Genomic DNA, 25,624 nt, shown 5'->3' with positions numbered 1-25,624 from the left:
AATACTGCAATTTTCTGAATGCATTTATCGACCTATTTTCGTTTCAAAGAATCAAATCGAAATCGAGGTTGCGTCATGAGTTCAATAAAATGTCACTGCGTCAATCAAAAATACTAATTGTGCACTTGGCGAGATTAATCAACGGATGTAGTAATTTCTAAGTATTTCTTTGCATCAAGGTTGATAGTAAATTGTTGTTCTCCCTTCTTTCTTCAAACGATTTGCTTTTTATCTAATGATATTTCGCGAAAAAGAAATAGATCTGCGGTCGAGTTTAGAGGTTTTTCCTCGAATGTAATCGCGAATACGCAACTCGTAACGTTCTGCATCGGCTGTTCTGCGCGGAAATCTCGTTGTCGACTACGTTTCCGTTTTCTAATTGGAAAACACGAATTCGCTTGTTGCAAATATCGACAACGACAGATACGATACCAAGTAAAAGGGAAACATCGATCGCGCGGAAAATATAGCGAGTAAGATTACTATTTTGTAATTTCCGAATAATTTTAAGGAAATATATTACGCGTACAGATATACAGATATACACCGATACGTGTCACGAGCATTATTATTTGCTCGTTCTTTCATATCTCCGTGTATTATAAAAACTTCCTTTCAATTTTCTTCGTTAGCCTATGAAGGACATTGGTTTTACTCTCATTCCGTTTAATTATCGCGTCATCAGTGATAGTAAGAACACAATGGTACAAATAACGTGTTACAAATAAAGTAGAACCATCTGGAGATAGGCGCACCTCTGCCATAAAGCAATATCTAAATACATTTACTGTCGGACCGCATGCGATTCGATAAATTTCTTGTCTTTCCGATTTTCGCCATATTTCGCGCCTTTAGCCTGTAACATCTTTATGCTTGTAATACGTAATACCCACAACATGTGTTTAAATTAAATTAAACAATTTTTTAATTTCATTCTGCTCTTCTCTACCATACTAATTAGTCACGATCCTGCTTCCGATTCTCTAACAATAATAATAGAAATGAAGTACAGTAAAAGGCGATAGGTGGATTTAACAAATACTAGTTTGGATGGAGAAATATTGAAATTTTGATAGGTAGGAAAAATGTAACTGCCATATCGTGTTAATCGTACACAAAAGACAAAATCAAAGACATCGATATAATTCCTAGAAGGGTAGAAAATTCTAATATTTGCTAACCGAATGATACAATACGCATTTGTTTCGCATCGAGTTATGTTTCGTGCGGCAGCAAAATTAAAACAACGCTGTTACCTGGAGATCGTCGTTCGTTTTAACCGTGATATCCCTACTCTGGTAGCATCTAGCAGAGTACCAGAACAGACGCAGTTAGATACCTACGTGAGACCAGTTGGTTTCTATGCTCGGCAGCCTCGACAGTTGTCGTTCGGTAACTCTTGCAGAGCATTCGCTTTTCCGAGAGCTACTACTGCGAAGCCTGTGACAGGATCCGTTGCTGAAAAAATCACAGAAAACTTTTAAAAGCGACTACCCAGCTTCTGCATTGACTCGGACTATCTTCAAGGTAAGCTTCTTTCTTTATATTTCGATCGATATTTTAGTTAATTTATTCGAATTAATTCGAGATCCTTCTTGTGACTTCGCCACTTCGCAGCTTTGACGTTTGTATATCGATTTATTTGATATTTTCGTTTACATTAACGCGAGATTAAATTTCGTTTACCAAATGTAAATATAAATTTTGTTACACAAACAGTACGATGTTTACGAAAAATCAGCTTGTTGTTTGAGTCGTGCAAATTTTTACGAGGCAGAACGATGCCAGAAGCATAGTGCGATTAAAACGAAGGAACAGCGAACGAAAGTTTATATTACACATAGTGTGATGTAAAATATGAGAATTGTTGTGACAATGGAGTGTGATTAACGAATGTCTTAATGAAGTGCAATAACAGTACATGGTATAAATCATAATGATAAACGTTAAAGCGATATTTCTATTTTTACTCAACATCGTACGCAACGCAAGGAAACTTATCATTAGCGAGTACCATTATTATGTTTATCAAATAAACATTGATAAATCCGGACTCTAGATAAAATTTATTTAAATTACTTTTCGCCGTAGTAAACTATGTATATTTGTTTCATTGCGAAATTATATTGTACACAATGAGTTTTATTTCGTTATAGCCTTGCATTTCGAATGTAGCCAAGCAACTTCTTGCATATGAACAACAAATATGATTACGCGCGCGAGAGAATTACTAATTATATATACATAATAGAAATATCTACGATTAAACCGCGGATTGTGGATGCCTATGCACATCTTACGTATACGTGTGTATTGTATACGTTTCGTGGCAACTATTCAAAAAGTACTCAGCCTAGAGACAAAAATAATTTCAATTTTCTAAATAAAGAATTTATATTAGCACGTATATGATTCGTGCAAAATTTGTAATTAATAGAATTTCAAAATCGATATTACATGTTCTCGAAATAGTTTCATGAGAGATAAATGGGTTAACCAAACAACAACGGTTACATTGTGTGCGTCTTCTAAAAATGACGAAAAACGCTTTAATAACAACGTTGCTGTGACAGTAGAATTACTGTCCATTAGCTCGTCTGTAAAACAGAATCAGTAGTATCAGCCGGGGCAGGAGTGGCGTTCCCTACCACCTCGGAGGCTTTAAAGGAGATCGCATGCTTTTATAAAAAGAAATTTCATTTCATCAAATTTCACCAAATCGATCCGTGGTCGAGTGCACGTGTATTTCACGACTGTTCCAAATTAATTTTCACCAAAAAGTGACACAGGAGAGAAACTTATATCGAATAGATCGTAGACTTTTCTGCAATTTCCTATTTCCATTGATACAACTATATCAATCAAACCGTATCAGGAAATGTAATTTACATAAAGATTTATTGCACCTATTAAATATCGTAACAAATATATTCTTTTACGTTGAATATTTTTTATTACATGTTTTTGCATATTACACAAATACATCAAAATCCTGGATCTATCGACGAGCAATTACGTCTACGCTGTACAAGATCTGCCAGGAATAGTAATAATGGCAAACTATCGAAGAAGAAAGCTCGCCTTACACGCTATATTTCAAATACACGTATTAAGCTAACGTGAAATAACAAGGAAACTTTTAACGTCTTCTTTATTGCCGATTACAGAAAGCAGGATAAGAGAGAAAGAAATGAATAGAGATAAGGAGAGATATCGCGCACCTGTACTAAACCATATAAGGGTAACGACCATCATGGTTGAGGAGTGCACGACAATAAATCGTTGAAGACGTAACAACCGATCTATGTGAAATCGACCGCCTTCCGCTACTTTCACGAATCCCATCGAAGGGTAACAAAAATAAAAAAAAAAATAAAAAAAATAAAAAAGGAACGAAAAATAAAAAGAAAGGAAATTTCAATGTACAGATACGTTCAGCGTAATTACCACTCTTGGGCGAGAAAATCGATGAATTCTTGCTTCATCTCTTCCCTCGTCGTGACGCTATAGATCCGGTTAAACGATATGCAGGAAAGGACGCAAAACGATATCTCCGTACAATGTTGTGCACCATGTAATAAAAGCCAGAGAAAAATACCACGTAATTTAATGAGGTCACTTGGAATCTAAGGTAAATGATTCTGTTTGCAATAGTCAATTCCGAGAATCAGTCGCGGGGAAACTATACAGCGGCTATAAATCTGAAAGCCGATGAAGAAAAGCGCCTAGTGAATTAAAATTATACACGAACGGGTCATAAAAAATTGTTATTCAACGTCTGTTACAACCTTCGACGGCTTCGTATAATATGGAAGCGAGAATCGTTGTCGTTATTTTCTCTTTAAAGGGGAAAATCGTGAATCGGTTGTCGTTGTTTACTGAACAGAGGGAGAGGATATCGCGTAGAAACCAGAAACCCCTCGAATTTGTAGAATACAAATCGTTGGATCAAGTTGCGTTGCGCGCAAGGAAGAAATAATCTCGAGGCGTGACATCACCAGAAAGGATCGAACACCCCCGATACAAAGGTAAACGGAGTTTGAACGACACTTTTAATGACACGCGTACCAGATGCCTGGTCGAAGAGTTTTACGATCAATAATTTATTTGCACAAACAGTTAGTTCGTTGCCTGGAATTTCGTTACGAGGATCAAATATGTACGAAACGAATGGAGTTGGAAACGGATGACGAGAATGAAATGAAACAAAGATCGAAATATCAGCGAACGGGTGGTGTCATTAACGGTTTCCGTAAATATCATTTTACGTAAAATAATCGGAATGAAATGTTTCATTGCCAACTATTTATGGTATCAACGATGGATGTATTTCCTTTGTCTTTTTGCGTAAAGGAGTGGCCACATACGCGAGTCAAACCGCGGACTTACGAGCGCAGATAAAGTAAATAACGTAGCTTCGCTTAACATTTTTTCGCATTTTATTTACTTTACCGTTTGTGTAACGAAGGAAGATCAAACTACCGTTTACCGTAACGTTCGACACGTACAGTACTATTCAAATAAATAAAACGTGAGTGAACGTTTCACGTTCCATACACGTCGATACTCGACGAGTAATTTTTATAAGCAAAAGTTTCCAGAGATCCTTTACCTTTATACTCGCATCCCGGTCTATCTTTCTAGTTATAGAAGTCACAAGCTTTCGTAGCTGCAAACGATTATCGTGCACGTGACACACGCTGCAGCGTGGAAATTGCACGAGATGAGAATGGCATGTCGCGGTGTTTACTTTTGCCTATGGATGATCTCACCCGAATTAAATCCATCATTGAATCGGCCGAACGTCGAGTTTTTTCACTCGTCTCGCACGTAAACTCGTTGACGATTCCTCGTATTGTCTTCTCGTTCCTTTTCATTCTATTTGCAATTTTATTCGCTTCCCTCGTCGCGCAATCCACCCGCGGATATTCGCTGAAACGAGAGGCTAGAGCGACAGTTTTATTAGAAAATGGGCCGTAACGAACTCGTTCATCGTGGAAGGCAGGACGGAAATTAGAAAAGGGTAGAAGATGACCGACCTAGATCCGCGTTAAGATATTTGCGTCAAGTACGCGAGGCTTAAAACGCAATGACGCGCCGGTGGCGTGGGTGACGATTAGCTCGGACGGTGTTTTAACGGGAATGATTAACTAATTCGTAGCGATTGGGACCGCCTGTCATACTTGTCGCGAGGATATGACGATCTGCATGAGTAAAGCCCGGCGCAGACGAGCGGTTTACGTTAGCGTCAATTTGCCGCTGCGTTTTAGAACACTATAGATTTATACGAAATAAATCGCGCGAAACGCAACTTTGAGCGACGACTAGGCGGCAAGTTTTAGTCTATCAAGACAAAAGCTTCTACTGCTTGGCTACGAATCGGAATATTGACCTTCGGTGGTGAAGCGCTACATTGTTTTATGTAACTCAATTCACACAAGTGGTTTACGGAGCGATCGGACTCTACATCCAATTTTCATAAATTTTAATTCGTCAAAAGTTCGACCAAATTCGTCAAATTTCACGGTCGTACGAAAAGAATTACAAAATTTGTCTCATTCTCTGTTTCGTCTCTTCTCATTTGTTTTTGCAGAGTCTGGCACTGATGAAAGCATTTTTTTATATTTAAAGAATTTTTTTACTTACTATTCTTTTATGAACTATTTTTATTGATTGTTCTTTTATAATTTTGATGACGGGTTGCCGCATCCGTGACTAAATTGTAACCGAGCAAATACGAAAATGGAATTAACGCAAAAAGCGCTCTTGTGAACTTTAAGAAAAATGCGTAAACGAAGCGGTGACGTCGACGCAAACCGTTCTCATCTGCACCTGAGCCTAATGCAATCTGGATGCGTTTCTCGTTAACCTAACGATTCGTTTCTCCAACGTAATTCATAACGGTACGAACTACACATGCGACGTGCCGAACGTATGTACATGCATATGTATGCACATGCCCGCGGCCTCGATCTAAATCTATGACGCGAATCGACGGAACTGCTGAACGATCGACCGGCTTCATTTTCAAAGTGGTTAATGAACGATGGATCAGAAATGATCTCATCCGTTCGAGAATTAATGGAATGGAATCTCTGGATAACACGTTCAATGCGGGAGGGTTTCCCATCTTCCGTAACGAACAGCTAAAAACACTCATTTCTTTCTAGTTGATCTCGCTTAAAAAATGTTTAGGACAGGTGTTAGATCGTTAAAAGATATAAAAACAAAAGAAGCGGTATGGATTCCGCATTGTGTTAACGCACGATAGTCGTCTGGAGAACGACGAAGATTGAAATATCTAACGATACGTTTGATCTTCGTTATTGATTTTAAGGATCAACGGCGGAACTTGAATCGAAGCTGTTAACTTGTTTAAAAAGAAGTTAACCGAACTATAAAAATAAATTACCAAGTTTCTCTTGTAGCTATAGCCGTGAAACGAGGACATTAAAACAAAATTGTTTTTCTAAATTTAGGATACTTCCTGGATACGGTTTCAACGTTAACTTCGTGCAAGCTTTTTATACAGGCAATCTTACTTCGTTATAAACTGTGACATGAAAAATTCTAGATGTTATTGACCCACCTCTAAACAGCTTCGTTACATTTTTTTCAAGTTAACGGGACCGTTAACCGTTCTTTAACGACGTTGCGCAAAAGGATCGAGTTGCCCTTCGGAATCTTTTCCTTTGCCAAGAGTGACTCAAGGTCTGCTGATTGAACGAATGAGAATCGTAGACGGCATGAAAAACTATGTGAAAAACTAGACATTGCTTTTTATGGTTGAAACGTTCTGTGACTGACTTGGGTTACCAATACAGCGTTTCGTTTCGGTTATCACAACAAATGGACATAACGTTCTAATGTCTGTAGGTGCCTGGTAAATCCAAATCAATCGGACGAACCTTTTTACAGATGGCAAATTTAAAGGAGGCTTTAGGAACAGACGAGCTGACTAATAAAAAAGCTGGCCTTTACCGAGCACTGATCGCAGAATTTCTTGGTACGCTGCTGTTGAACTTCTTTGGATGTGGATCTGTCGTCACGGGCAACGTCGTGGCCATAAGCTTGGCTTTTGGTTTGACTGTGGCCGCAGCAATTCAAGGAATAGGACATATTTCTGGTGGTCATGTTAATCCCGCTGTCACGTTCGGATTAATGGTGATTGGCAAGGTAATGATCAAAGGTCGTGATCGTTTCTTAGAATCTTGAAATCTTCGTCGTCGACTAATTTTAGGCCACGGGTTACTCAAAAGATATTTTATCTACTTTCTTCCTACGTGGAATATTTTTGTGGACAAAATATCCTGAACATCGTACAAAATATAAATGATACATATCATAATCACCATAGAACTATTAATAGAATATTCAACACGGTTAGATTCATTCTTCGCGGCTTATTATACAAACCGTGAAACGCGTGATCATTTCTTGGATATCGATTACTAACGGATTGATTTATCCATAATTTATTCAGCTTCTGTTGTATACGGTTTAGTCACACAATTGCTTGTAAGATAATTCATTCATAATGACGTATAAGCGATCATTCGACGATGATATGGAATTATTTGATCTCGAAGAATAATAATACGTACCTAGTGCAATCTACGTTGTGTTATACAGAAAATATTTATGTATTATTTTTACTGATAAACTAATAACTTTTAGAGGATGAATTAATTTATGCGTTATAAAATGTACTGAAACACTTACTTTGTTTTACAGGTGCCAGTTATCAGAGGCTTGCTATACGTAATACTTCAATGTATAGGCGCAGTAGCAGGATCTGGTATACTAAAAGCGTTATCTCCTGAGAGGATGGAACATGTTTTAGGCGTAGTATCTCTTTCGCCAGGCGTTACTCCTGTCCAAGGTTTCGGTATAGAATTTTTCCTCGCCTTCGCATTGGTTCTGGTCGTATGCGGTGCATGCGATGCAGCAAAACCAGACAGCAAGGGGATTGCTCCTCTTATAATCGGATTTACAGTTTCTCTCTGTCATATCGTCGGTGTAAGATACATTCTTCTACTTTAGATACCACCTTAATAATTGTTCGTATCTAAGCTTACGATATACTGACTAATTATTTCGTTAATATAGTAAATATTATTTGTTAATATAAGTAAGAGAGTTGCAAATATATTTACGCGATATATTTTTAGCGAACTATGAGCTTATTGCCTTCTCCGGTTCGTGTCGCTTCTTTATATTACTCTAAGAAAAAATCTATTATTTTTATTTTTATTATTATTTCTTGCAACGACTTTCATCAGACGCATTCTTTATTTGTCATAATGCAATTCGAGTATCGTATTAAATCGACAGAATAAATCAAGGCGTTTACATTTTTCTTGGCGAATTTAGCAAAGAATTAAATAAATGGAAATTTTCTTTCCTTACTATATATTAAAATCTTTTTTTTTTTGCTCATAATTCGCGATAGTTAAATTTGAATATTCCAAAGTTCTTGTAATACTTATCACATGCCTTTAACTATACTGTATTGCTTTAACAGATACCAAGAACTGGCGCAGGTATGAATCCAGCTCGGTCACTCGGTAGTGCCATTGTAATGGATATATATGAGGATCACTGGCTGTATTGGGTTGGTCCAATCCTTGGTGGTATGGCAGCTGGATTGATCTACGCGTTCGTAATCGGTCCTGCGAAAGAGTCGAAAAATTCCAACCGAGTGTACACGGTCGCCGCGACGGACGAGAAGGAGGTACAGTAAAAACGAAGAATTTAGCGAAATTCTCGACACATTTAAATCGATTACGAAAATGATTTTTCCTTCTAATTATCCTTCGCTGATATCTACCGAAATAATTGACCAAAACGTTATCGTTTCATGGAAATATTACAAATAAAGCATTTACCTTTAGGTTGAACGATATGATGATTTTCGTTGTAGAATCTTTCTACGTTCGATACTGTTATGTGTTCCTTGAAGATAAGCATGATGGATAATCGTTTGTCTTTCCTTTCTTTAAATCTTCGATATCGTGTTTTCTTCACAGAAGTTCGAGTACATAGACAGCGGACACGGTGGACTTTAAAAATGATGCCGACATAAAGAAAGATTCGAAGACGGAAATGTCATATTTTTATATCGTATGTTATAATTATGATAATCTGTGAAATCGGAAATATTCGAAGTGTTATTTTTACAGCTACAGAATCTTACCAGCAAGAGGAAAGATAACCCCGCTTGACGCTCTAACTATCGCTAACCATCGCATTCTCAATTGCCGAATCGTTATCTATGTAATGATTTAAGTGGCTGAAATATGTGAATTTTATGCTATTACAGTTATTTAATCAACGTGTAATCAACCGAAAATATTTAAACAGTTATAGAACATAATACTCATGAATGCTGATCATATGGAAAGAGCAATTTGTTTTCAATTTATGCAATTCATCTTAATAATCATATATGTGATGATCTTAGTTTATCGAATATACAAATATGCATTTGTTCGCTTGTATTTAAATACATACATGTACTTTACCTGTAACGTTAAGTCGCTCTTTTGTATCACACTTATTTTACCGAACGGAGTTGTTGCACGCCAAAGATTGATTCTGCCGAACTGAAATATTATAGTGTCGACATCTTCTGCTAGTTAGATGCAACCTATTTATTGGAAATCGTTTATAAAACACTTATAAACTGTCGATAAATTATCAAAAATTATATACGAACTATATACGCCTTTCATACATCATTGATATAGAAAATCATATTCGATGAATGCCAATATAAGTTAATCTATGTTAATTTGTAGTATTTTATTTATCGACATTGATATATTATACTCTAGGTTACAATTATATAATTAATATTATATATGTATAATAGATGATCAGAATATGTAACATGCAATATCTAATTTATAAATTCTGGTGACAATGCGTTTTCAATATTTAATCAATGTTTATACATCCTTATAGGTAAATGATCAATTAAATATCAATCTTCGTATTCCTATATTTTATATATATTGTATTTTTTAAACTCATAAGATACATGTAATTTTGTTATAGATTGCATATTAAAGTATAATTGGAATAATATATCACATATTTAATCATGTTCGGATATATTAATAATGAAATGCATGCATATCAAAGTATGTGCTATAACCAATTGTATGAAATAAAATGTAAATATTTTGTATGAAAGTACAATTACACGTGTTGTTTGTACTATGTATATGTGCGATGAAGGTATTCCCAAAAAATAAGCAACACTTTTAATTTTACATTTACACAGCATACTTTGTATTTGATACATAGTTTGAAATGTTTATAGAATATTGAATAATCTATGTTCCTTTTCCATTCTAGCTTGACAAAATTAGCATAATGTGATTAAATATTACAGTAAGTTTAATCCTTTAAAGTACCTTGTAAATTCCCAAAGGTGGAATCAAGTGTATAACAATGGTAAAAAAATGTAATATATCATTAAAATGGGACGATTTTACCTATAATTGAAACAAATAAAAAATCCGAATACAGTATTACTGTTGACATATATACACAAAAATGCCTTATGTTTAGTATTTGCATGCACAAATACTAGTTTATAAGACAGATATCTAGAATGAATGCTTAAATTTACAACAACGATCATTTCATTTTTTAATATTTCTATAATATATTTTCACATTAGTGAGGATAAAAAAATTTGTATAACAAGTGCAGAACGTAGAAATAAACGTACACTTTTTTCACTAGCTAAATTTACGTTCTTATATGAAAATTATAATTACTAGGCATTACCTTATTTTTATACGTTATTGGTATCGTTCAAAATTGTAGACATAATGTTACTATTGCCATATAGAAAAAAAAAACAAATCTAACGAATCTAATGATTAAAATGTTTATCCGCATTTATTAAAGGATTGAATTTTGAATGTATAAAATTATGATTTAAAATGTTGATATCGGTTGAAAAAATAAGGGATATATGAATTTTAAATCAAAACGCGTTTCGTCGTTATTTCCTAATAGAAAATTCAACCCTCCATTTGTTGCAGTTTGTCTTCGAGACTATCTTGACTGTCATTGGTGTCATTTAAACTGATTGCATGACTTCCATGTTCAAGTTCCATTACAGAATCGTCCAATTGACTCTTTTGTACCTCTAATACATTATCCGATGGTTCAAAGATATCTGTTGATTCTGAAAGATCTTGTTCATCTAAAGTCAAATTTGAATTTTGTTCAGGTTGTTCCATAACTTGTTCTTGAGATACTGATTCCATTTTAATATCAGATTCTTGGGGATCAGACACATCCATGGGAACAGCATTTTCTAACTTATTATCTTCTTCTTGATCCTGAGAAGTAGTTTCAACAACAGCCTCTTCTTTCTCTGAATAATCCTCGGAGATAGATGATCCAGCTGTTTGTTTGTCATTATAATTCTTCTGAGAACATTCTCCAATAGAAGATATTTGAGTGAGGTTACTTAAAACTGTTTCTTGCATCTTGACTACAGAATCAGCTGAATCTAATATACTACATAATTCCCGACTCATTTCTTCCACTTCCGATGTTTCTTCTGTTTTTATAACAATAATCTTTTTATTTCCATAGACTTTGGAACTCGTTATCAATGGTTTACCTTCTCTTCTAGTGTTAACAGTTGTTGGTATTGCTATGGCTGTTGTCATTACTGGTATTGCTACTGCTGTTGTCGTTGTTGGTATTGCTACAACTGTTGTAGTAGCTAGTTTCGGCGTTACCGCAATATCCTTTGATATATTTTCTACTTGTACCTCAGAATTACTTTTTTCTTTCTCCTTTTCTGGTTCAGGCTGAATATCATCTATTTTTATTGTTGTTATTGGAGTTGTTACAGAAGTTGTTACAGAAGTCGTTACGGAAGTTATCGCTACATCATTGTCATTATATTCCTGTTCTTCATCATACATACTTTGCTTTTTCTTTACAAACACTCTTTTTAACGGTAATTGCTGTTCATCATCGGACTCGTCGTGACGTTCAGGAGACATTTCTTCAATAGGTTCATACTCTTGTTGTTTACGAGCCTCTAATTCTTCAATCTTTAAGCGCTGTTGTTCGACTCTCTTTTCCAGCTGTTCTAATTTTTCCTTAGTTTCTTGATCTCCTACTGTTAACGCAGGTTTCGATGTAGGACATACAGTTGTCTTCGTTAGTGAAGACGATGTATTTATAGACTGAGATGTTTTTAATTCAAACTTCGGAGATTCGCTTAGTACTGTATCGTTATTTTTTATTGTAGTAGTTGGTTGCCGAATATCCGTAGTTGACTGCAACACCGCTTGAACCAAACTTTGGTGTTTATCAAGTGGCTTCTTTACGACAACTCTCTTTACAACGTTACCAGTTGGTAGCTTTGCTAATTCTGCCGGATCGATTATCGTACCATCAGGATTCATAATTACTTCCCGGGTAGTATCTCCCTGACGAATAATTCTACGAACAATTACTCTTTTCGTTACTTTATGACCTGTACTAGATGTTTGAGAAGTGCTACCTGTTGCATCTTCATCTTTTGCTGTAGATGTACTAGTCTCAGTATTACCAGGTTTTCTCACAACGATTCTCTTTATTACTTTAACAGTGTTTACAGCTTTTGGTGTATTACTGACTGCTACAGGAATTTCAGATTTTTCGTCTTTCGTAGAAATTTGATTTTGTGAACTACTTTGTCCTTGTTGAGGTCTTAATTGATTCGTAGGTGTAGATGATTCTTTATTTTGTTCTTGAACATTTTGATGTTTCAGAGGTATCTTATGCTCCTTAAACACAGATGCAACAATTTTTTGAACTTGTGCTTCCGTTTCATCTACGCGGGAAGACTTTGAAGGTTCTTCATTTTGTTTAGACTGCGGAGGTTTTGTAGCTGATTGAGATTGATTAATAGTTGGACTTTGTTTTATCTTGCTGTCCTGTACCTCCCTACGCTGAATAGGCATCAAAGTTTTAATTGTCTTTTTAATCATATTTCCATCTTTATGTCTTACATATACAACTTGTTCTTTTTGATTTTCTTCCTTTTCTGATCTTTCTTGTTCCTCCTCACTTTCTGATGGCTTAAGTGGTTTTGGAAGCTTTTTCACGATATATGCTGGTGGCTCGTAATCATCATCTCCATCTGAATATTGTTCTTCTTCTTCATCTTCATCAGAATCCAAATCAAGTTTAGTTTTGTTGTCTGGTTGTAATCCATCTGGTCCCATTTTTTCACCTGCTTCAATATGTTGTTTTATATGCGTGACATAATCTGCTCTATTTCTACATGATTCCTGGCAGACATCACATGTCAATCCCATACCTGTGCGTTTTGTGTGCGTTAACTGATGTACCTCCAAACTCTCTTTACGCTTGAATGCTTTACCGCAATCTTCGCAAACATGGCGTTTTTCTACAGAATGTGTTCGCATATGTCTAGTTAAATGATGAGATAGAAGGAATGAACGAGGACATAGTTTACATAAATATGGTCGATGTCCAGCATGCGTCGTTAAATGACGAGCTAGCTTCGTACTTGTACGGAACGCTTCCTTACAATATTCGCAAACAAAAGTCTTATCTTCGTTATGTAGTACCTCATGACGTTCTAAACCCTGTTTGTACGTGAAACGTTTGTTGCAAATATTACATTGGAAAGGTTTCTCCTTTTTATGTACGGAATCCTCATGCTTTTCTAATTCTTCGGTTGTAAAGAATTCGCGATCACAATGCTGACAACCATAACGCAATTCATCTCTATGAACTTTTTCATGACGTTGTAACAAATTTGCCCTTGAAAATTGTTTGTTACATATCGGGCAAGAGAATGGTTTCTCTTCTGAATGCGTAGTCATATGTTTCCCAAGATCATATTTAGAAAAGAACATACGATCACATTCTGTACATTTATAATTACGATCACGATGAGCTCGTTGAACGTGCAAAGCAAGAGCCTGTCGTAGTGGAAAAGTACGATCACATTGATCACATGCATGTACTCTTATCTCGCCTGGCTCTAATTTTCGCTCCTCTTTAGTACTATTTGTATCTTGATCTCCTTCACTGCCAGCATCTTGTTCCTCCTCATAAAAATCATGTTGTTCTTCTTTGTCTCTTTGTTTTTCCACTTGCCTCTCCCTTTCACGTTCCCTATCTCTTTCTCTTTCCCTTTCTCTGTCACGGTCCCTATCTCTTTCACGTTCCCTATCTCTTTCTCTTTCTTTTTCCCTTTCCCTTTCTCTTTCTCGATCCCTATCCCTTTCCCTTTCTCTATCTCTTTCTCGTGTTTCTCGTCTCTCCCTGTCACAACTATCAACTCGAGGCTTTTTATTTCCTTCGTTTTGAGATCTTTGCTCCAAAGGTCGTTTATTGTTCATATCAGGAGGATCATTTGGAATTGGTGGAAATGGTCTTGGTAAGACACCAGACAATGGATAAGCTCTCAACGCTTCATCTGCTTTTTTGCACTGAAGCTTAAATTTATAAGATCTGTCCAGATTCCAACGACACATGCCGCATATCATTTGTGGCATTCCATCAGCTGCATACACCTTAAACACATTATGTTAATAAGTATTACATAAAAAATTGATTGAAAAAATATAATCTGATGCAGAAAACAAGATTATACATAAATATCTTATAAGAAAGTTTATCCAAATTTGTTGTATAAGTTAAATTGTAATCATCAATAGAATAGTTGAAGTTTACATATATTTTACAAGTTACACGATATAAAATATTAAAATGATATAAAATAGTGAATTACTTTCCCGCCAAAATTGATTACCCTAAATTGTTATAACAAGAGAAAATTATTTCATGATACGATACAGTAAATTACTTTATATGATGTTTATTTCTTTGCATATATCTGTGTGTACATAAATATCGATAATACAAAATATCAGAACGAAAATACGATGTATTTTACATTTTACCATCGCAGCATTTACAGGAAGTTATCAATGATATATGATTTTATTTCGTAAATTACATTTACATACATAAAAAATATTATACCAAACTTAAAATTTTCAAATATCGATGATCTATTATCGATCGTACATATCAATCGTATTAGTGAATTAAGTTATTATGATCGAATTGTAACGAAAAATGATCGAATACATTTTGCTCAATCGGCAAATAACATATCTGCATTATCCAAATCATACCATTCACTGTCTATTGGCATTTTGGTCCATGTAAGATATCGATAATAACGAATATAATTGGACAAAGAACGAGACTTATAACAAAAAAAGAAATGAATAAGTTATATAGCAATAATATTTAAAAGTATGACTCCTCCAAGAATATCATACAAAAGGTAGTTAGACAATGAATCAGTGGTAGTCGATGCCGTTTTATAAGAAAATAATTACCTCGATGGCGACGCACGACATGATCTGCAATGTGAGTGGTACTTGGAATGGTTTGCTATGATCTCTTTCATAGATAAAGGAAAGTGGTTCAGTTTCGGTTAGACAAAATCGACAGACCCGCCTGGACCTGAGCGGCGCCGGCCTGTTCTCCATGTTTGACTATCGTTCGTTCACGCACCTCACAAAGCACACACGCGTTCCAAATAGCCGTTCTTCACGAATGTTGTATAATTGTAACGTGACGCACCGTGAGAACAATTACGACAAAAATGCCTATTTTGATTGGAGTATGTCACTCATTAATCGAAATCTCACGAAACGACGCCGAGCGTCGGTAAGCGTCCCGTCACGGAGGACGAACGAGCGGGATAATGTACACACCGCTATGGCGCTATTATGGCGATCCGAAAACTCGCTTTCTCTGCGTGGCGTCTTCCGAGTTTTCCGATTCGTACAATTTCGGCCTTTGTACGTCAGCGCCACCATCATCTTCTCTTCGTCGACACTGACATATTCTGTAGGTAAAGTAGAACATGTTTCCTTATTTACTTGTTACACAGTCGGTATTTCGATTAAGAATGATAAATATTTTTTCAATGGGAGAAAGTAAATTATTTAAATACTTGTGATGTTACAATGGAAATCATAAATTGTAAATAGATGATTCTACGATACATTATTAATTATTTCTCTATTTTGCTTTCTATATTTAATGAAATGCTTTCTAAACATTTTGTTCAAAACATATTTTAATTTCATTAAAATTTTTCATAAACAGAATAGTATTTTGTTCGAATCATTTATGAACAAGAAAATATCGAAACATTTATTCAGGGTAAAATCGATGCGCCATACGTTACTGCAAAAAAATCTGTGTTACGATATCTCGATACAATTTTGATATTAAATATGTACATATTTTGGTTATTTCACGTTTTTATAAACAATATATTTTTCTTTTGATTCTTGCATCTAATAATGTTTGCAACGAATTGGTTTCGTAAATGGAAAATTCTACCATATACTGGAAGACGAAGACGACAACGTACTGTTACCAATCTCGAATCTCTACGTCGTGATATCGAAACAGACGTTCACCTTCGAGCAACGGAAGATTTATTGCAAAGTCTAGGGACAAATGCGACGCATGGCCTATCTACAACCGTTGCATGCGATCTTTTAGACAAAACTGGTCCAAATGAACTGACGCCTCCAAGAAAGATTTCTAATCTATTAAAATTCTTACGTTTATGTTTCGGAGGATTTTCTTTATTGATATGGGTATAAGAATGAATTTTATCTTTAATGTCGTACGATATACAGTGGTTCGCGAAAGTATTCGAACATTATATGCATATATACATATTATATGCGTTATGTGAAACACTTTGAAATTTCGTTAGCACTGTAATGGTATAGACATTTATCGCAAACATAAACTTAGTGAAAAATTACTGTATGTAACATGAACGGAAATCTTAAACACATCTACTACATATTATGGCTTATTAATGTAACGAATAATTGACTGTCCAATTATTTTGACGATCTTTCCAAAGTGTAACTAAATATCTTGTAACTTTTAAATACATTTTCAGATCCTTTTCAAATTTTACGTACGAAGCTTCTGCTCAAATACTTTCGCGAGCCACTATGTACATCGTATAACGAAAGATATAAATTGTTTAGATAGGTGCTGCATTATGTTTTTGCAATTATCTTCTGGAGTATGGCACTTACGGCGAAGCTTCTAAGGAACATTTGGGACTTGGCATCGTGCTCGTTGGCTTAATCTTAGTTACAGCGATGTTCAGCCATTATCAAGAGTCGAAGAGTTCCCGAATTATAGAGTCGTTCCAGCAGATGTTACCGCAAAAGACAAAGGTCCTGAGGGACGGCGAAAAAAAGGTATTGTCCGTAGCCGAATTAGTTGTCGGGGACATTGTCCTTTTGGAAACCGGTGACCGAGTACCCGCTGACATTAGGATCCTGGAATGTCAAGGTAAATTCGTATCGCTGCAGTTGCAACCGTAACTTTCTTATTTCCCAACAAAAAAGTCCTCGCCTTTCTCTTCGTCGACGCTCGAGATATCTTGTCGATTTTGTTATAAATACAATTTAAAGAAGCGTAAAATATTTGTCTACGTACTAGATTATTTAAATTCGACAAATTACGTTTCTTCTTTTCTTTTTTATCGCGTTTTATATATGTAATTTTCGCAATATCAAATTATTGTACTCGCACGAACGTACTGCTAAATGATATAAAATTTAATATACTGGGATCTAATTAATTGATGTATCGATGCTCTGTGGTACAATAGTATTCCAATGCTTTTTGTAGCCACTGTTTACAGCGTTGGTACTGTTTTATTCGTCCGATCATTTCGTTTATTCTCAAAGGTAACGCCGTCAGTTTCAAATATATTAAATTCGATATATATCGTTTCGCAGTTATTTCATGATATTTAATTCATTACAAGTCGGTTTCATTAACTGCCTGAGCATTTTGAAGAAATATATACGTTCCACTAAGGTCTTAAGATCGACAATGCTTCGATTACCGGAGAATCTATCCCACTTTTAAGAACAGCCAATGTTCATCCAACGAATAATCTGATGGAGGCAAAGAATATGGTTTTCTTCTCAACTGATATAGTGGAAGGTAACGTATGACGAAACGAGTTGCCGCGTATTAATTTCTCAAGAATTTCCTATGGTTTCTCAAGGCTTCCTGTATCGTTTCGTAAAGTTAAGCTTCGTTAATGTACAACAGGCAGCGGAAAAGGAGTCGTGGTTGCTCGCGGTGACAATACCGTGATGGGTAGAGTTGCTAAACTAACTTCGAAATTGGCATCAAGACCCACGCCCCTTTCACGCGAACTTCATCGATTTATGAAAATAATATCGTGCTGGGCTATATTCCTCGGAATGCTGTTCTTTACCTTGTCCACAGCAATGGGCTATACTTGGATCAATTCGATAGCGTTTCTAATCGGTATAATAGTTGCGAACGTGCCGGAGGGATTGGCAGCTACTATGACCGTTAGCCTCACTTTAACAGCGAACAGAATGGCAAGCAAAAATTGCCTGGTGAAGAATCTCGAAGCTATCGAGACATTAGGATGCACCGCTGTTATTTGCAGTGACAAAACGGGAACGCTCACTCAAAATAAAATGACCGTAAGCGTGCTGTGTCATTCGTAGAATTCTCTTCGTTTAAGAATTCTATTTCTCTATTTCTACAAACTGTGGAATATGATTTATTACGGCGGACTGTATAATATGTAATAGACGATAATTTGAAGAAAGTAGAAAGAAAGGAAATAATGACTAAATTATAAAAAGAATACTGTTCTTATTTAAATATTAGCACCAGCTTTCTTTCTTTCTTTCTTTCTTTCTTTTTTTTTTTTTTTTTTTTTTAGTTTTTTTAGTTTCACAGCGTTCTCGCGTTGTAATATCGTGAAACTAGTGATTACGAAATTAACTTCGTTATCTACTGTTCAGGTCCGACACATGTGGTACAACGGTGAATTGCAAGAGGTAATGGCTTCTGACACGTGGAGAAAATATATTGAAAACACAGGATTTCATAACTTAGCCAGGGTTGCTAGTCTTTGTAATCGGGCTGAATGGGAGCCTTTACCTAAAAATATGCTCGCACCGCCGTTGAGAGAAAGGAAAATTTTGGGGGATGCTTCTGACGCTGCCTTATTAAAATGTATGGAAGTTCTCGTGAAAGGAGGTGCAGAAGCATATAGAAGAACTTGCGTAAAGGTGTCAAAGTATGATCGTTTACGGACTCGATCATCCATCGATGTAACGAACCTATCTTTGTTAATTTAGGTGTCCGAAATACCGTTTAATTCGACGGATAAATTTCAAGCCAACGTTTATATGTGTGGGAAGAAATACGTTGTTTTTTTAAAAGGTGCACCAGAAAGAGTTCTAGAGCGATGCTCGACCGTAGCGTTCGATAACGAAACAAGGAAACTGGATGATGAAATCAAGAAAGCTTATACGGAATCTTGTTATATTCTAGCAAATAATGGTGAACGTGTACTTGGTTTTGCTGATCTCGATCTGCCTGTATCTTCTTTTCCATTGAATTACGTCTTCAGAGAGGATCCTCCAAATTTTCCTCTTCAAAACTTGAGACTAGTAATCCTCTGTTTATACGAAATAAGAGCTTATTATATCACGCACATAAATATGCATACGTAGTTTCTTAAAGTTTTGATTAATATCCATTAAAAAGACAATTCGTTTCTTCGATAGGTCTTTGTAGCTATTGCTTCGTTGTTATTATTTCCCTTTTTTTTTATATGGCAATTCATTTATTGAAATAACTCTTGTGTTATACTTTTTTCTTTATTAAAATAAAATATACACGAATTCATGCGAATAAGTCGATATTCTACATTATTATTAGATCGGGTTAATATCAATGATGGATCCGCCGAGGCCAGCAGTGCCAGACGCAGTGTACAAATGTCGTTGCGCCGGAATCAAGGTGATCATGGTAACTGGCGATCACCCTGATACAGCGAGAGCAATCGCTAAGTATGTCGGCATCATCACCGATGATTTTTTGCACAACGATCACAATGAAAAGAAACATTCGATCGTGGTGACGGGAGTGGAGTTGCGAGACTTAGACTCGGAAGAACTCGACCGTATCATAAGGCAATACCCTGAGATTGTTTTCGCTAGAACATCTCCCGTGCAAAAGCTTCAGATCGTAGAGAGCTGTCAACGACTTCATCTGATCACCGCTGTTACCGGTGATGGAGTCAATGACACACCGGCATTGAAAAAGGCCGATATTGGCATCGCTATGGGGATTGCTGGTACTTTACTGTTTCGTTTTTAATAATTATTAACCTTGCTACGGCCCTCGAGTTATTACATTTCTAATTTCTGTTCTTATAAAACGGATTCGTAATGTTCCAATTAAATGTTTATCATAAAATTGAAACCAAAGATAAGAATAAGACTTTTCTCATATCTCGTACAAATATTTGTTAACTTTAGAAAAATATGTATAATTGGTTCGAAAATAGCCGAGGGAACATAGCAGGGTTAAATCTAAGAGAAATCAACGAGACAGGAATATTTAATTATCTGATCTTATTAATCTTCGATGATGTTACTTAAGTGACATACGTTTTAACGCGTGTTTCATCGACAGGGTCGGACGTGAGTAAAGAAGTTGCAGACTTGATTCTATTAAACGACGATTTTGCCTCTATAGTTGCCGGGATCGAAGAAGGACGAAGAGTATTCGACAACTTGAAATCGAGTATCGCTTATACTCTAGCTAGTAACATTCCAGAGATAACACCCTTTTTGGCATTCATTGTACTTGGCATTCCTCTGCCTGTAGGCGTGATTTGTATATTGTGCATAGATCTTGGCACGGACATGTGGCCAGCCGTTTCATTGGCTTACGAGAAATCTGAATCCAACATTATCCTTAGGTACCGATCGTTTTGCTTCAAAAATTAATCTCTATCATTGTTATATCAACAATCTTAAGTTATAATTTTTTTCAAGCTAAAAATTAAATTAATTCGAAATTGTAGGAAACCCAGAATTCCACTAAAGGATCATCTGGTCAGTCATCGGTTACTTTTCCTGTCTTACGGACAGATCGGCATAATCGAAGCTTGCGCTGGTTTCGTCACATATTTCGTAGTTATGGCGGAACATGGTTTTCTACCTTATAGATTACTGGATTTACGATCGTCGTGGGACAGTATCGTCGTAAACGACTTGCAAGATTGTTACGGTCAAGAATGGACGTACGAGCAGCGCAAGATACTCGAATATACTTGCCATACCGCTTTCTTTGTCAGTATAGTGATTGTTCAAATTGCTGACGTGATGATCTGCAAAACTCGTCGTGTCTCTCTCTTTCATCAAGGCATGGACAATTGGGTACTTAATTTTGGGATTGTTTTCGAGATAACGGTGGCCTGCGTCGTTTGTTATGTCCCTTATATGAAAGAAATCCTCAGAACTTACCCATTGATCTTTGAGTGGTGGCTACCAGGTGTACCCTATGCTGTGATTATTCTGGTTTACGACGAACTTAGAAAGCTTTGGATCAGAAGAAATCCTGCAGGATGGTGGGATCGCGAAACCTGTTATTAAATCTACGCAAATGGATATAACATAATTCAATCTACCATAAATTCTAATCGTATGATGGAACACTTTAAAGAAGCATTTAATGATAAACATAAACGATATGAAATAAAAAAAGGCAATTAATAGAAGAGAATATGCCAGATACAGAAGACCATTAAAGTTCTTGATTCTGTGTTGATGAAATTCCAATCATATTAAACACTTTATATCTAAAAATGTTTGAAACATCGATCATCTTGTTTAATGTACGGCTAACTCGATGTAGCTTTAACGGAGTGTTGGATCGACGCGAGTATGCAGAAGAGCTATGGTTCTCCTTTGGTTCTACGCGGTCATCGAATGTTGTAACCTCGTGAATGGAAAAGTGGGGGATGCATATAAGGCCCTGGGACCCTCTCGATGCGACCCAGTAGTCTCTAGTCATCAATTCCTTCACGTTCGAAGAACCGTGACTTGATTCTGACGTAACGAAAAGACTATATTTTTTTCGAATATTCACGTCCTCCGTCAGGATGAAGACGGAGGTGTTGTGTCTCCTAATTTGTCTCGGTGAGTAATTTTATAAAACCAACGTTTCGATCCTTATTCAGTGTGTAACTGCGTTTTCACTCGTTTAAACTTTCTAGTTTTGCAAACGTAGCTACGTGAATATTTCGTATTCGATGGCAGTAGTCAATAGTTTATAGACAAATTGTTTCAAACTTGCTAAATACATGAATTTTATGGAATTTCACTGTAAGATAGAAAGACGACCGTGAGAATAATTGTTAAAATGACAGCCAGTTTGACTAGTGACCTTTATCCGAGGTATTGTTTTACTTCTTACAAAGTAGCGACGTGGATTTAATTATTGCTTCGGCTCTTACTATAGCTCCTACTAGTTGCTAGAATAAGTTTGCTATAGTATCAATTCTATTCTGTTGAGATTCCTAATAATTTACATCTGATCGTGTATAGAGATAGACGCGCAATATGGAAATTGTAGCCTTAATTTACATGTATATTGGTTGAATGATCTGATTCATTCATAATTTGATTTGTACGTCCTACATATGTAGATACACGATTCTTATCTATCCATGAAACAACTTACAATATCGTTTGTTGTTGAGAAATCAGTTCGCTTCAGCTTCTTATAGAAAGTTCCATTTCTCTAGACCACGTGCTGATTTGCAATTTAACCAACAAATCGAACGAAAATCTTATTTAATCCTTTCGCTACCGCCGTTTAAGGAAAAAGTCGTTGTTCACAGGCCAAGTTTTCAATTTTCGACATGTTACATAATATGACATATATTCGTATGCACGTATAATAATAGAAAATGATAAGTAGATAATTCGGGCGGATTTTAGAATGCGTCGCATATGTGCAACACCGGAGCTATGGAAAGCAACTAGTGCGTCACACGTACGCCGGTGATTATGAAAGTGGCCTGTGTCGTATATTTTTCGTTTCGAGATATTTAAAGTGTCGCGTTTGACGCATGAATTGAATTGTGTTTGACGACGCAACAACCAGCTCAATCCAAAGGTTCGACTTCTACCACTCTGTAAAAAGGATTTCATATTATTGTAATGTAAATAGACGCAACGGAAAGTAAGAAACAGATTCGTTCTTTTTAGATTCCCGACTTGGATTACTTTGATAATCACGGTGACGCGTGGTGTCGAAATTTAATTAGTGGTTAGTCAATATTTAATAGAGTTGTCCTCTCAGTAATAAAAATATCCACCAGCTAGAATTTTCAATTTTTCTCTATAAAGTGACTTCTCTAATATCGTTGATCTCTTTAAAGTAAACTAATTCATGGCGAAATTATTTGAACATCTCTTTGAATTACCTATTCTACATAAATACGATCCAATCAATGCGATTAATTGGCAGATACATTTTCTCGACATGGTTTGCTATAGTTCCGCGATAAATTTAAGCTCGCACGGCTAAAATTATCATCTTCAAAACGTATCGAAGCCTATATAGAGTGTTGGAAAGTTAACAGGTCTGAGCGATTAAACGACATTTAAGTTGTGGCCGAGCAGACACACACGGGGACCAGCCACTTTCTCGCTTTCTTCCGTTCGCGAGGTCGACCGGCGTTTACGTACAAACCGGCGTTTATTCAGGGACGCAAGACGTCGCGTCTTGCCTTGAAAACACTCCGACCAGTCGACCCTCTCTCGCCATTCACCGTTTTTATTTTCTACTCTTTGTATTTTTTATTCAAATTCATTCGTTATTCCTGGCTACCGACGTGAATGCATCCGCATTGTATAGGTTCACCTTTTCGCATAGAAAGAGTTGAAATGAAATTTATTTCTAAACCAAGGTCAAATATGCATTCTCTTCAGGGCAAAGACGTAGGAAAAAAAATGTAAGGAAATTCCTGAAAGGAAATATCAAAGAATAACGTTGAATAAATTGCAGCCAAGGATTTTGCTAACGCGTTAAGAAAGAAACATTCGTAAATATCGTAACAATCGGACATTTTTTAGGTGTTGTCACCGCTTTAACGAGGAAGCAAGAGGCACTCGAGCAGAATCGTAGGAAAGTGGCTTTGCCAGCGTTGCAGAAGAAACAGCAACCTACGGCAGACGAGGAAGAGTACGAGGAGGACGAAGAAGAACTTTCGGATCAATGTCCCGAACCTAACGGTTATTTTCCTGATGCGGAACAATGCGACAAATATTACGACTGCCGGGATGGCAAAGTCATCGAGAAACTATGTCCCGATGGTCTTGTGTTCAACGACTTTAGCCCTCAACACGAAAAATGCGACCTGCCATTCGGAATCGATTGCAGCAAGAGGCCAAAATTACGTGAGTATCGAATTGTATTACAACGTGCTCTAAATTATTTCCCTGCTAACCGTAAATAAATTCAATTACAGAGAAACCACAACCCTCCCCACATTGCCCAAGAATGCACGGCTATTTCGCTCACGAAGATCCTAGAATATGCAATACGTTCTACTACTGTGTGGAAGGAAAGTATAATATGATCACATGTCCAGAGGGTCTGGTCTTCTCCGAGAAAACGGGTATTTGCAATTGGCCCGACGAGGCGCAGAAAAAAGGCTGCGGTTCCAGGGAATTATTTAATTTCACATGCCCAAAAGTAGACGACTCTGTTGCCGCTACGCACCCTCGATATCCTGACACGGAGGATTGTCAATATTTTTACGTGTGCGTGAATGGAGAGATACCTAGGAGGAGCGGTTGTAAATTGGGTCAAGCTTTCGACGAACGCACTGGAAAATGTGATTGGGCGAGGAAGATACCCGAATGGTAAGTTCGAGTAAGATAAACCACGTTCAGTGTGGATTATTGCCGGGGATAAATAATAATTGACAAAAATTCGGTATTCGTTTCGTGTTTTACTTTCTGACGAAGATAATAAGTAGATGTTTCTACGAAATTTTAGCAAAGACTGGTACAAAGGTCAATTGACCGACGAGGAATTGGACGCTTTGGAAAATCCACCACCGAAACCAAAACCTTCTGGTGGACATAGCAGGAGAAAAGGCGCCAAACCACCGACGTAGATTTAAGATTAAGTTCATCTGTAGATTTTAATGTTCACTGACTTATTAAATATTTCATGGAAAATAAAACACTTTTAATACGTCTCTCTTTTTTATAACATGCGAACGAAATTATTTTCTAATTACCATACATACAATTGCATAATTCTGTTACTGTTAACATATACTCGTACGTATATAACGAAATTGTCACACGAACTCGAGAGTGAAAGTTTTTACTTTTATTTGTATTCGTTGAAACTTCTCGATAGCATCATAGAAATACGGTTCCTGGTGCTTTGTTTGAGATTTTGTATAAAATCATCGTATATAATTATGTCAGAGTACATTTATTAGATTCTTTATTATCGAGTACGTATCAGAAATTTTACGATACTTTTTACAAACAATTTAGTCTTCCAAGTTATTCGTATTTATCGGCGTGAGTATTGTCACTTTTTCTTTAGTGAATTCAAATCGCGTGTAAATTTCCGTGAGCAGTGAAAGTGATCGTCTGAAAGTTCTTCGCATTTC

General features: G+C 36.4%; 4 protein-coding genes across 6 annotated transcripts; 3 read left to right on the top strand and 1 right to left on the bottom strand.

Moving 5' to 3' along the window:
* The first annotated feature begins 1,325 nt into the window (after window positions 1-1,325).
* On the top strand, window positions 1,326-10,538 carry LOC100647837 (aquaporin AQPAn.G). Of its 3 annotated transcripts, XR_002308979.2 has the most exons (6): window positions 1,326-1,527; window positions 6,919-7,176; window positions 7,735-8,019; window positions 8,525-8,734; window positions 9,030-9,123; window positions 9,183-10,538. XR_002308979.2 is itself a non-coding variant. In XM_048404060.1 (5 exons), exons 2-5 carry the CDS (start codon window positions 6,919-6,921, stop codon window positions 9,222-9,224), a joined length of 795 nt encoding a protein of 264 aa, XP_048260017.1. In that variant the 5' UTR covers window positions 1,327-1,527; the 3' UTR covers window positions 9,225-10,538. The 3 variants fall into 3 exon arrangements, 2 of the variants coding, with proteins under 2 accessions (XP_048260017.1, XP_003394168.1); XM_048404060.1 differs by lacking the exon at window positions 9,030-9,123 and having other exon boundaries at window positions 1,327-1,527; XM_003394120.4 differs by having other exon boundaries at window positions 1,327-1,527; window positions 9,030-10,538.
* Window positions 10,002-15,851, bottom strand: LOC100647721. Its single transcript, XM_003394119.4, has 2 exons — window positions 15,414-15,851; window positions 10,002-14,576 (listed from the first exon to the last, which is right to left on the bottom strand). Exons 1-2 carry the CDS (start codon window positions 15,564-15,566, stop codon window positions 11,040-11,042), a joined length of 3,690 nt encoding a protein of 1,229 aa, XP_003394167.1. The 5' UTR covers window positions 15,567-15,851; the 3' UTR covers window positions 10,002-11,039.
* A 540-nt stretch (window positions 15,852-16,391) lies between these two features.
* Window positions 16,392-21,826, top strand: LOC100643682 (sodium/potassium-transporting ATPase subunit alpha-like). Its single transcript, XM_048414726.1, has 9 exons — window positions 16,392-16,694; window positions 17,103-17,415; window positions 17,950-18,078; window positions 18,190-18,596; window positions 18,924-19,193; window positions 19,263-19,577; window positions 19,849-20,266; window positions 20,608-20,896; window positions 21,002-21,826. Exons 1-9 carry the CDS (start codon window positions 16,392-16,394, stop codon window positions 21,570-21,572), a joined length of 3,015 nt encoding a protein of 1,004 aa, XP_048270683.1. The 3' UTR covers window positions 21,573-21,826.
* Window positions 21,827-21,982: 156 nt separating this feature from the next.
* LOC100648048 (protein obstructor-E) lies at window positions 21,983-25,195 on the top strand. Its single transcript, XM_003394122.4, has 4 exons — window positions 21,983-22,118; window positions 24,063-24,386; window positions 24,458-24,854; window positions 24,991-25,195. Exons 1-4 carry the CDS (start codon window positions 22,082-22,084, stop codon window positions 25,109-25,111), a joined length of 879 nt encoding a protein of 292 aa, XP_003394170.1. The 5' UTR covers window positions 21,983-22,081; the 3' UTR covers window positions 25,112-25,195.
* Window positions 25,196-25,624: the final 429 nt, after the last annotated feature.

Source organism: Bombus terrestris, chromosome 3 (assembly GCF_910591885.1).
Source record: "Bombus terrestris chromosome 3, iyBomTerr1.2, whole genome shotgun sequence".
In the NCBI taxonomy this organism is placed as follows: domain Eukaryota; kingdom Metazoa; phylum Arthropoda; class Insecta; order Hymenoptera; family Apidae; genus Bombus; species Bombus terrestris.
This window is presented reverse-complemented; position numbering and strand designations above follow the sequence as displayed.